The sequence below is a fragment of the Spea bombifrons genome, chromosome 5 (assembly GCF_027358695.1).
Source record: "Spea bombifrons isolate aSpeBom1 chromosome 5, aSpeBom1.2.pri, whole genome shotgun sequence".
Classification (NCBI taxonomy): Eukaryota; Metazoa; Chordata; class Amphibia; order Anura; family Pelobatidae; genus Spea; species Spea bombifrons.
In genome coordinates, this window is record NC_071091.1 from 31788895 (window position 1) to 31801901 (window position 13007).

At 40.3% G+C, this 13007-nt stretch overlaps 1 protein-coding gene across 1 annotated transcript in view; it reads right to left on the reverse strand.

Moving 5' to 3' along the window:
• EEPD1 (endonuclease/exonuclease/phosphatase family domain containing 1) overlaps positions 1 to 12497 on the reverse strand; it is a 50351-nt gene extending 37854 nt beyond the window's left edge. The window contains exon 1 of the mRNA XM_053466390.1: positions 11277 to 12497. Coding sequence (XP_053322365.1) covers positions 11277 to 12142 — 866 coding nt within the window. The 5' untranslated portion in view covers positions 12143 to 12497. The remainder of the gene's footprint in view (positions 1 to 11276) is intronic.
• Positions 12498 to 13007: the final 510 nt, after the last annotated feature.

Genomic DNA, 13007 nt, shown 5'->3' on the forward strand with positions numbered 1-13007 from the left:
CAACCTGAGGGCGTGTATACGCAGCCAGTTGGACACCTCTGTCTGCCAAGTGTAACTATAAACCACTATAAACATAAAAACATAATAAAAGAATATATACACACCTTTATTCGAATAAAGTTTCCCTGGCGTAAAAAGATTGTCATGTCATGACATAAAAGGGAGCTTCCCATGACCTGCCTGTCACAGAGTTCAATGACCGACAATTACTGTAATCAGTCACACAGAAGAACAGCAGCCATCCAGCTCCTGTGTGTGTTCTGACTGCTAGACATGTGACCTACAGAATGCTCCGAGCAAAAAAAAAGCTGACTATAAAAAGCCGCAGGGCTTAGCCAAAGGGAAAACCAGGGGCGAAAAAAAAAGCCATTGCAAACCCAGACATCTCTACATAATACGTTTACCTTTGGATCCTATTTTACTTTATAGATGCTGTGAGACAACCGTCTCCTACCTTTCTATTTTGCCTTAGATGCAATTGATGGCACAATTAGTAGTTCTCACTGCATCAGCAAACCAATAAGCCATTTACAAAATAAGAGCCTCAGTGCAATATTTACAATTCCGCCACCCGGCAGAGAAAGTGCAATGGGGAGGCAGCGCGTCTTATAATAAATGACATATATGACCAAGCTTTGCTTTTTTTGTGGATAAATACATAGAGGATTGTGACAGATAAGAGATTAGGGCTTCTATTGGACAAAGCTTTAATTACGGATCATGGAAGCAGGGAGGGTTTAGTGAGCATTGGGTTGGCAAAGACACATAAATCCGCTCTGTGGCCTCCTCTCTGCAGAAGTATCCACTGCACTCAAGAAGCTTGTGACATATGCAAGACAGTAATGTCTCATATTATACTGTAGCAATGATAATATCTTTAAAATAAACTGACCCAATGCGACAATCTCATATACTGAACCGCATATTTAATAATAGACGGAGCAACTCAATCTCTGCATAGTGTTAGAACTACGCAGTCTCGGGCGGCCAAGTTCTTACTGCTGCTCCTCAACACTTTTGTATTGATCTTCTGGACTTTCCTACACCTGAAGGTATGTGAAACCTTTCCTTGCTCGTGTGAACAATAGAGGTGGGTGAGCCATTGCTGGCTCACCAAGCCTTTCCCAGTAGCCACACCACGTACAGATTAAACAAACTAAAGTACAGGAGGCTCACGCCCTCCCCTCCTGACGAGCCAAGCTGAGTCAGACGTTCTAGTAAACACGGACGTCCTTCTTCTGCTCTGTGAATGACTGCATCAGATGGACACTAAAACAGAAAACAATGGTAGCAACTACCATCAAAGATGAGCAATGAAAGTTAACATGAACTAAAAAGCTGCGTTAAAATATATACAGCATAGCCATTTCTTAATTCTTAATTTATGGCGGTTGCTGCCATGAGTACCTCTCATATTTTGTTACACGTTTCCTCACTGGTTTTCTATCACAGCTTTTATGAGATATTTTCTTTTTTAGAATTAGCTTTAAAGTAACATAAGAGACCCAAAATATGTTTGTGAAATTCACGTGAGTTAATTTTTTTGTTTATAAGCAGGACTAAATCGTACTGTATGATTTGGAGAAGTTGCGGTTACTCTCTTTCTGGCCTACATTCATGATATAGATTCGAGAGCTAGTAGTGAGATAATGTGTGACTGGGTAACCTAGATGCCTGGATGACCTCCCTATGAACCCGTATCCCCACAGCCACACGTTGCCCTGTACTAAAGGTACAGGGGCTTGTCAATACACACATACCTAGGAACTCTCTGGGTTTGACATGGAGTCTCAGGGTGAAACACTGCTTTGCCGGGTCTTTGGGCAATAGTCACTCCTGGCTAATTAAGGCGGTCTGGGGCTAGCCCTGCCCCTCTGCATATATAGCCCCGCCCCTTCATTACGCCGACCCAGAAAGGGTTCCCAGGAACAGGGCCAACACAAGTCTACTTGCAAGAGAAAGTTAATTAATGTGGCTTTCCTCTAAAAATGCATAATACATTTTTTTTTTGAGAGGAGATTGCAATATTATCCAATTGCTCATACTGTTATTACTGAAAAGAACAGTGCACGGGATTTTTTAAATAAAGTCAAACAGAAAGTCACTAATATTAAGATAATCAAAATAGTAAACATATTTTGAAATATTGTAAAATATTCATATACAAGAAATGTTACCTTTAGTTTTCCTTTAGACGTTTGTTATAAAGCGGGATGGATTGCGTCATTACTGTAGATCATTACACAACTTTATTTCTAATATTTGCTTTTGAGAATAAAAGAATCGATTACACCGGAATGCAGAGAAAATTTTTGTTTGTCAAGGTTAATGTATATATTTGTACACCCACGGTAGATTCTCTGTACCAATGTGTACCAGCACCATTCTTCACTGCCAGCATCCCTCACAAACACTCTCAGTATCACTATACATCTTTTAGCAGGAACTAGACAAAGCATGGAGATAAGACGTGTTAGCTTAGCGAAGCATAACACCCAGTGAAGCCAATACAATGCATGTACGTGCCATGTGTCCCATGCTTACGTAAACATTAAACATGTAATGCACATCTGTTCAGTGAACATCAAGTTAATCATTTACGTGTCCATACAAATATAGATTCTATAAGTCAGGGCTCATATTATTATGTTACATTAGATTTCTATTTTTCCTATCACATAAAACATTAAGTTTCGGTCAAAAAGTTTAATTATAACTGAAACTTATTTTTAAGGGGGACACGTTGGCCACCATATGCACTTAAAAGGGACACTCCAGCCATCGTACGCATTTTAATACATACCGGTATATATGAGAGGTCTAATGTGGTCAGTTTTGCAAATAGGGGGGGGTTCTGCAGAATCCTCCTAAATGTATTTGCCGTTTTCCCCTGCCCCAGCTAAGTGACCTGCAGAAGATGCATTCGGCTGAATGCACCAGCCTTAGCTGAACACTGCATGTTGTTTCAATGGGAGCATTTTCCTGCCATTGACATGACTGCAAATAGATATTTTTTATTTGTTTTCATTTTGGAAGAATGCATATTAAAATACTTAATATAATATTATTAATATAATATTATATAATATTATTTAAATTCCTGTCTACTGTAAAAAAATAAAATAATTTATTGCTAGCACTGCTATACAAATAAGCAGAAAAAGGCAAATCTCTCTCTCTCTAATCACTTAAAGATGTACATTGTGCTTCATTTACAGTATTATAAAAAGGGCATATAATAGAGAAAATAAAAGGCATAGAATTCCATTTTATTGATAAATCTTACTTTGACATTAAACACGTTTCAATTTACCCCTTTGTACAGGCATGTTAAGGGACAATCCAGTGTCCCACGCAGCCCCACTAATAAAGAATGCATATACTAATGTTTTCTGTAAGTACTTTAATATGAATTCTTTAACCAAAATGCAAGAAAAAAATAAAGCAAAGAGTTCCAGTAAACAGCTTATGTGTTAAAAACGATTCAGGGGCCTGGCAACATGAATGAGGGTTTGCATCCTTTAGCAAGTGTGTCACCAAGTATATAATTAGCTGTGCATCTGTTAGGTGTCATGCGGAAAACACCACTCACTTTCAATTTAGGTTGTAACTATCAACAACAGTGTTTGATCTATTTCCTCTAAGCACAAAATATGAAACACGTGTATTTTCTTGATCCCGTTTCAGCGCAGGAAAGTGCTTACCATGCCACAGGTCTATGTTATAGACTCCTGTAGACAATGCTGTGTTGGGTGTTCATATTCTTGGGCAATGGGGGGCACGACTTTTTTGTGCACATTTGCATACCCTCACCAACGTTTCCGGCGTCCAAATGATTCCGCCAATGTGCAACGTGACCTAAGACACAACCATTTATATCTCAAAAAGTTTTGTTAAGTAACTGGAACTCGCCACAAATCCCATGGTTTGGCAAATAACCCTTCAACAGAGCCAGTTGAAATGAAAATAGGGTCCTGCTGCATTTAGTGTTACACAATGTATAGCAATGATTGTAATGTTATGATGTCTCCATCCTTCCCATTATTTATATCTTAGCGTTGTAGATATATAAAACTTTGTGTTGTAGATAAAGAAAACTTTGCAAAGAGCTGCCAACTGTTACAACCCAGCCTGCAAAAAGTTTATCAATTGTCTATAACCCAATGTATTCACCTAATTTGCACATATTTTATTCCTGAGAAAGTCATGCTTTATTGAAGCTTCTGTGTACTCCTTTCACTCCCATCAGAAGACACGACCTACACCATACCAGTATATTATATCAGTATCAGGTATTATATACCTACATTATATCAGTATATGTACTGTTTTAAGCTCGTTTCACCATTGCCTTACTCACCTTTTGTTTCTTTAAGTCGAAATTGTTATGTTATATCGACTTTATCCAACCTTGAATACAATACAATATAATCCAATAAATAATAATAGACTGGATTTCTGGGTGCTTAGTCGCTCCCTCGATGCATTGTGTATATATATATATATATATATATATATATATATATAACGAAAGAATATTTTGATATAAATTTAACAAATAAATATTTGGCTCTCAGGGCACCCAAAATCACCTATTTCTATGTAAATGGGGGAAAAAAACGAAATATATTGTATAACAGTATGAGAATGAGGACATTTGATAATCTGGGGTGTTTCCCTTTAAGGGAAATTACCACAACAAATGTGGTTGCTTTGTACACAATACCAAGTTGCTTCATTATGACCGGATGAAAGATGTTTGTCATGCTAAAACGTACAAAGTAAAACATGTGTTGAGTTTCTATACTGTCATCTATCCATCTATTTATCTATCTATCTATCTGTCTACTGTTCAAAGGTTTGGAGTCGCTTGGCTGTTTCCAAGGAAAACTAGGACATTTCTAGCTGTTTTCTAATGCGCTCATGGGCGTTTTTTTTTAATACACACACATTGTTAATTATAAATCGGTAAACACAATTACACTGGTTTATTTAGTGTAAGCCACGGTTAAAATGCAGGAAAAATGAGATATATTTTTTATGGGTTGCAGCAAACGAGGGAACTTTTTTTAATGATGTTTTAAATAAATCAGGAGCTAATATGAGCTGTGCAGAAAGAAAACAAATCTAAGCACTTTTATCATATCAAGAGGCCCTCAGGGCCAAGAGCAAAAAGTCTGAAATTATACAATCACCAAGTGATGGATTCTGATACATTGTCACATTACTGATTACACATTACTAATTACATTAGATATTGTTTCAGTTTTCTGAAAATACTGGAAAAAAAGTATTCTTGTAAATAAACATTTAGAAATGTCTTAAATATAACTTTTGGAGCTGTTCTTGCGCAGAAGAGCAACGCATGATCGGATCTTTTTTTTCCCCGACTGTCCATTTTTTTCATTGTCCCTGTTTAAATTTGATTAATATCAAGGGTATCCGTTGCGTTTCCAAAAAATCAACATTTTACATTTACCCTATAGAAACTGGGCTCAGAAATTAACCAAGGGTGCCCCTAGGGCTCTGCGGGTCTAGGGGCATGAACATTAATACGTTGAATATATGGTCTGCAATATCTAAGCCGCAAATAGAAAAAAGTATGTGCGACCGTGCTCTGGATTCATGTACCGTGCAACGTGATGACAGCTCAGGCTAGTACCGCCGCATAGAGTCTGAAGTCCAGCTAGAAAAGCCGATACACATCTTTATTGAACAATGGCTTTAATACATGTTAATCACACTGGGAATACAGGAATTTAGGAACACCCATTCAAAACTTTATGGAAGTTTTCCTGCTGTTCTGCTACAAGTAACCTACTTAGCACAAATTGTAAGGAACGCCGCTGACAATATGAATATGCCATATACAGGAGAAAGATCAGTGGGAGTTCCGCTTTAAAGAGTTTCTGTTGCAGCCGTGCCCATAACCTAATGCTATTCCCAGCCTCTGCATACCAACAAGGCTGCCCATTGTTCTGCGCTTGATTCCACGGATTCCAGGAAAAAGAAAAAGTGTCCCTCATTGATTTTTCTGCGGATTGCTCATTGCCATTAAGGCATTCTAGCAATACCACAATACTGGCAACCTTAATATGCTTTATGAGAATTAAAAATCTATTGCCTGTGTATTAGGAGGCATTGAATCATTTTGCATGGATGGACTGTCTTATTAAAAAAAAAAAAAATGGATACCAAGTCTTTCCTTCATTTTCTATGTTCTTCTCAGCCATCCATTAGAACATGATGGTTGTCCCCAACATTATTCACCATATCCCCTTCTTTCACGAGCCTTCGTTTATCGGCATGAGGAGACTGGCAAAGTTTGCATTTACGAGGGCAAGAATTACTCAACGGGATCTGAGAGTGAAAGTTCAGGTCACTTGTAGGTTGAGGGTTTTACATTTCAAGCCACAAGTATTACAGTTCCTAAGAATAGGACAAATAAATATAGCTTTCCTGCAGGGTTGGCACAAAGTGGAGAAGTTCACACTTTCGCGATATGGTTAAAACGTTGTGTTTTTAAAACAATTAAAGGGACGTAAAGTCATGGGCATGTAATACATACATTCGTGTTCTATACATTTTTTAATTTAGAACCACAGTAGCAGGAAACCTTATGCAAGACATGTTGTTTCATACGTGTCTACGGAACAATTGATCCGTGAGGTCAGTACCTGGCATCCCTATTGATTTCAGCAGTGCAGAAACATGGCCATGGAGGAGGTGCTCTGGAGCTGCACCTTCTAAATATGGTACTTAAATACGCATACGCTGTTGATAAGGCTACATGGGACACTGGCGTGTGCCTTTAAGAGCAAAGTCTAAGTAACCCCGACTCTTGGAAAGTCCAGTAATATATTTCTACGCATTCTTCATTTGTTTAAATCTGTAACTTCACTGGAATGTACATGAAGCATAATGTTACACACACTGTTGACATCAAATATGTAAAGAAGGGGAGTTCATTTACTCTTGGGATAAGAGACATTTAGAGAAACTGGAATAATGAGGTTGGTTCAATGTAAACGACCATGAAGAGAGACATGTATGGAAAGCAGGAATCTTGCTTCATTTAAGTGAGACAAAGCACTTATGGGCACTTTTGTTGGGAGTTGTAGTTGGAGACCAGGACCACCCGTCCAACTTTCCTGAAGAGCCACCTTGTGGAGCTTAGCTGCAGAGTGTCACAAGGAGGCCGCATTGGAGCTTCAATGAAGGTCTCTGCTGCAACAGTTACTCATGTATCATGTAACACTTTGTAGCATTCATCCATAACTTTTACATTTCATTTTTGCAAATTACATTCTATTCATAGCTATAAATCCCAAAGGTGATTGAGTGCAGCTATGCAACTGATCAATGATGTGTGCTTTTTCTCAAACCTCAATACACAATTTCATAATTTTGGTATAGTTAGACCTAAACCTTATAAACAGCTTGCACCTAGAGAAAGCCTATATATTTTTCTTTAGGACAACTTAGAGGAACACTCCAGCCATCATATGCCCTTTAACTTTCCCTCGCTGTCCCCCTTGCAAATGCATTTGCCATCTCACAGCTATTTTCCGTTCAGGAGATTGGCTTACCTGACAAGTGGTTTCCTTACCGACAGTCAGCTAGAGCACTGGTTCAGCGGACATTGTGCAATGGAAGCACTTTACTGGAGAGAATCATAGGACCATGAAAGAGGCTGGGAGCTTCAGCTTCTCCCAAAGGTAAATTATTTTATTTTCTATTACAGTACTCACAAAGTACTTTAATGTGTATTCTTCTTTTGTGAGGCTGTCTGGGACATTAAACTGTTTGTTTAACCTAGCTTAAGGTCCCACATAATATAACTGTAAAAATACAAAAACAAATATTGTTTCCCCCAGTATATCCCCGTATATTATAAACCAAATAGTAAAAGAAAGGAAAACAAAATACTTTTCTTAGGAGACAGAATACACATATCAATGGCTGGGCACATATAACAAGGGGTTAAACTCCACAATTATACTAAAGGAACAGACACCCTTCCTGAACTTCTGGTGCTCTCGCTCTTGATATTTACAACTTCCATCACCCTTCACAATCATTAAGCCACCCAATCTCCATTTTCCCTAGCATTAAAACCCGCACTAAAACTGTCTGCAGTACAGCTTATCAATTATCAGCACTCACAACATAACAGCTTCGCTCACACGGCAAAATCATGCAGTCCATTCCCAACATGCCAAAAACATTTCACCGATAGACAATACTGACGATATCTTCATCAAACTGTCTGTATGGACTATAATCACTGTGCTCTAAAGGCTCCTGCTTCTTCTTGTTTCAGTAATAGCAGTATCTCTCAAGACGTCTCAAGGACTGAACTCAAGTAACCCCAAACTGCTTTAAGATCAATGTTGAAGCAGATCTCTCAGTTTTCCCAAATCCTATATTATTTGTTTATATAAATAATAAATATTTGTACTGCTGGTTACAAATTAAAATAAGCAATACATACGTGCTAATGCACCTTATGTGTTTTCAGTATATGCATGATCATTCTTCCACTTAGACAGTTCTCTATCCAATGGCATACTCTGGTCCAGGTCGACTAGGACAAGGGGGGTGACAGCCCTTATGCCGCATAATTATTGGGCAATCAGGCTTCCAGTAACACTAGTACTCAATGGGCTGGTCAAAAGGGACATCACTGATCTTCCCAACCGGCCTATTAACACTATGGCGGCACAGTCCTCCATTGTCTCCTTCTGCGCAGGGATACAATGTCCTATCCTGACGCCCAGTAGAAAGGACAGCGGCAGCGAGGGGGTGAAAGGAGCCCTGTCCTGGGTTAGGCCTAGGGCAGCGCCAAAAGGAAAATACCCCACAGCCTCCAGGATGTTATACAAATACACCAGATTTATTCTTTCCACTAAATAATGAATAAGCATCCACTTATTTTGTTTTACATGATTAACAAATTATATATGGCATTCAGAAGTACTAAGAATAGTATTCCTAACGCTGCATTCAGTTATAAAACACTTAAAATCAGCTGAGTGAGGGGAACACCAAAGTTCATGTAGTTTAATGAATACATTAATGAGAGTGTTGGTTATCATGGTCTAAGTCAGCTGCGTTCATTGCTGAGAGAATCCATTACATCCAGAGGTCTGAGCTTTCAAGTTAATCTTTAATAACTACAATACTTAGGTCTATAATTATCAAAACCGAAATGTAGCCGGTTAATGTGCGTCTCACCTAAACAAACAGATATTCATTAGCAGAACAAAAAAAACTGGCCGTGCTGTGTTAACCTTTCAGTATTTGATTTTGGAGTTGAACAATATCTGCTATGAAAGATGTGTACATTTCCTGTTGTTTTTACATAAATTATTTGTGGGGCAGAAAAACAGGAAATGATGAGGTCCAGATCTGCGTTGAGTATGTGTTAAAGGGATGGTCCTGTGTCCCAGGAATCCCCTCGAACAATGAATGCAAGTACATTAACATGCATTCTTCAAAGTAAAAGATTAAAAAAAAACACCTTACGGCCCCGCGATGGTCCGATTATTGGCACTGCTGATTGGCTGTCACGACAGCCAATCAGTGACAGGAAAAGCACTCCTACTTAAATCGATTGCCTAACCAGTAGACTGGTAGTAAGTATATCATGTATCAAGAACACATGTTCTCCATGGCAAATAGCTGGGGGACGGGGGGAAGGCAAATGGGAGATTCTGGGGAATACCGCCAAAAGGAGGAAGCCACAAAAATAAGTTTCTCTCCGTTATCATATGCATTAAAGTATATATGATGACTGAAGTCTCCGTTTAAAGGGACAGGGTAATTAACTGATTTTTGCGGGTGATACCGTACATAAGGGTGACAAAGATTGGTCTTTTTTTTCCCAGGACAGATATGCCTCCCTGTAAACTCGCAGAATGGAATTCATTAATCAGTTGTAGACCATAGATATCACGGGGCAGAACCTGTAACTGGGCTGGTTAACAACATGTAAAATGTTATACATGTCGGGGAAAAAATGGCTGATGTGCTCATCCTGTTGAATGCAGTTGTATAAAAGACAGATAAGTGGTCGCTGAAAGTCCAGTGAGTTTCACAATGATCTTAAAATCATAAAATATCTTAAAAACTGTTGAGCAAATGTTTGAATGTAGCTGCCAAAACCAGACATAAAAGCACGTGTTCTGTTTTAAAACTGTTTTTATCACGTGTTCTCTTTTAATCACCTTCTGTATTAACATAACATTGTTTGCGCCTAATCTGGCAATTACCTGTATTACTCAGTTACCGAAAAGTACATTGATACTGTTTGTGGAGTAATAAGACAATGACTAACCTGTTTTTCCCACTGGATTTATATTCACTGCCTTTTATAACACTACACTAAGCCATATAAAATACACAAAACGGATTTCTGGACAATTCTGGAACGGTGAAAAACAAAAGGAAAAACAGCCTGGTAGGCGCACACATATGAGATGAGGAGAATGTGGTCTATTAGAAGATTCAGTAGACCAGAATGGTAGCAGAACCTCAGCAGCAGTCAGAGCTGTAGGTGCTCTATTCAGTTATCTGGAATCCCCCTTAACTCCTCCCTGCACACTGCAGTGTACTTATATCACAATTATGATTGCAGCTACACACTCTGTTACCTATATTATCGTTCAGTATGTGGTACAACTATTTGGTCTATCATCAGCCAAATGGAGGCCAATTCAAAGAAACCTTTCTGTGGATAAAGGTCTGCATGTGAATACTGAAGAGGCAGTATTCACCAGGCAAGCTATGGCTTGCTGTGGTTGCTGGCCAAAGGGACCCTGGTTGGTACCATGTTAAGCACTAAATAACTGCTCAAAGTATTGCATAATTTGGCAGGCTTTAATCATACTTGGGGTCAAGTGGCATTTATGACTATGAAGAACCTATGGAACTTTGGTCCATAATGGTGTTGGACAGCGCTTATGAAAAACTAATGTTATTGTTTATGGTGTCCTACTGTTCGGTGTATAGAGGTAGGTAGATTATATTTTATAGTTGGCTAAAATGGTGTTTGGAGTATAGAAATTTCCATACAATGTGTTAAGAGACACTTCATATTTTAATGCAGCCAATACCTCCTACATCAACTCACATGCCAACTACCATGAATTATTAATATAGTAGAGCCAGCTTCCTTCTAATAAGTTATTTGGTAGCCAGGAGGCATCTGAGAGCAAGTTAAAGAAATGTAAATTGGACATCACTTTGCCGTTGTGTCTGGTTTACTATCTTACCTATTTTCCAGCAGGGTCATGCAGACGACTTCTCTCACTCCAGGGTTGCTGGCCTTATCTAGGCTGCAGTTATGAAGGTTCCAGGAGGCAACCCGGAGCACTGGCTTTCCTTCCCTCACCCCTCCAAAAACCTCCACAGCAGGGCGAGTAGAGATGAGTTGAGTTGGACCACCAGGTGGAAAATCCAAGTCTTCACTTTGTAGGCTCAGAGAGGTAGGGCTTGGATGAGGCTTGGCCATGAAGTGAAGCCCCCCATTGGTATGTGTGGAAGGTGGTCTAGACCTCTGTACATAGACTTGGTGTCTGATTTTGTCCAGAACAGAAATGGTAATGGAGTCCACCTTGGCCAGGTCCTCAATGCTTTTCAAAGGGCCGTGTTGGTTTCGGTACTGGACAATGTCCTGTGCTATTTCCTCGGTCAGTCCTCTGAGGCACATAAGCTGGGCAGCAGTGGCTGTATTGATGTTAAATCTAGCAGCAGATAGGTGCTGACCATGGTATCCATGCTCCAAGTCCTTCTTCAGGGAGTTCGGGGAGTGCTGCGCTGAGCCACTTTTGCTGCTGACACAGATCTCAAACTTGACCTGTTCCAACTTGGCAGCCCCCACACCACTGACCAGAGCCAAGTCCTCCACCTTTTTAAAGCCCCCAATGTATTCCCTATACTCCACTATGTTCTGTGCCACCTGCCTGGTCACTCCTGGAAGGGTCATCAGTTCCTCCTCAGTGGCAGTGTTAATATTGAGCCTCTCTTGACTCACCAAGATGTTGCTGAAGTTGCAAGCTGCACTGAACTTACGGTTCTTCTGGCACAGATCAGAAGGGTCCTTAGGAATGGACCTGTGACAACCCAGATTACCACCCATCTTCCAGCTCCGCAATTAAATGGGTCCGAAAGCAACAAAGCAGCAATAATAGTAACTGCAAATCTTTAAGAGCAGCTCAGCTTCACGATGAGAACAAATCCTGGAGAAATCACTTGCACAGATTTGAATATATGCATGTAAGCGATACAGCGCATCTCACTAATGAAGAGCAGGAGAAATCCATGTGCAAATCCCTGTAGCCACCCGCTTTCAAGAATGCAAAAGGCATTTAATAGTTTCAGCCGGACGTTGACAGGCTGCTGTAAGTCGTAGGAGGTGGGAGTGGTTGATGCAGACCGGTCAGGAGTAGAGATGATCTCCTGCCACCACTCCAGCCCGTTCCAGGCTGTTTCCTCACTCAGTGTCTGTGCTACAGGACTACAATACGATGCCGCTCCTCCTCCTGATCCCCGGCGCCGCTCCTCCTCCTGATCCCCGGCACCGCCCCTCCTCCTGAACCCTGGCACCGCCCCCTCCTGATACCGCCCTCCTCCAGGTTCCTGCGCCGCCCCTCGGCTCAAACGCAGCTTCGCAGTGTACCCTGCCTGTGCCCTGTAATAGTTTAAATGCCTCACCTCTGCCGTCTTCCTTCCGCTCCATTCTTGCGTGCAGCTGGATCTCTTCAGCTAGTAACCCGTTTGCAGTGCCGTCTGCCTCGTTCGCAGAAGCTCACCTTCTGATATATGTCTGTATCCTGACCTCTGCTTTACATGTCTTTACAGACCCTTTTCTTCATTTCTTTAATGATGCCGTCATCCGATGTGCATGACGTAGCTGGCAACTTTATTTACTGGGCTAATTGGGGGATAGCCACCAAATTCCTTCTTGCCCATTAGCCAGGCTAAGAAGTGTAGCTGTTTGCCCA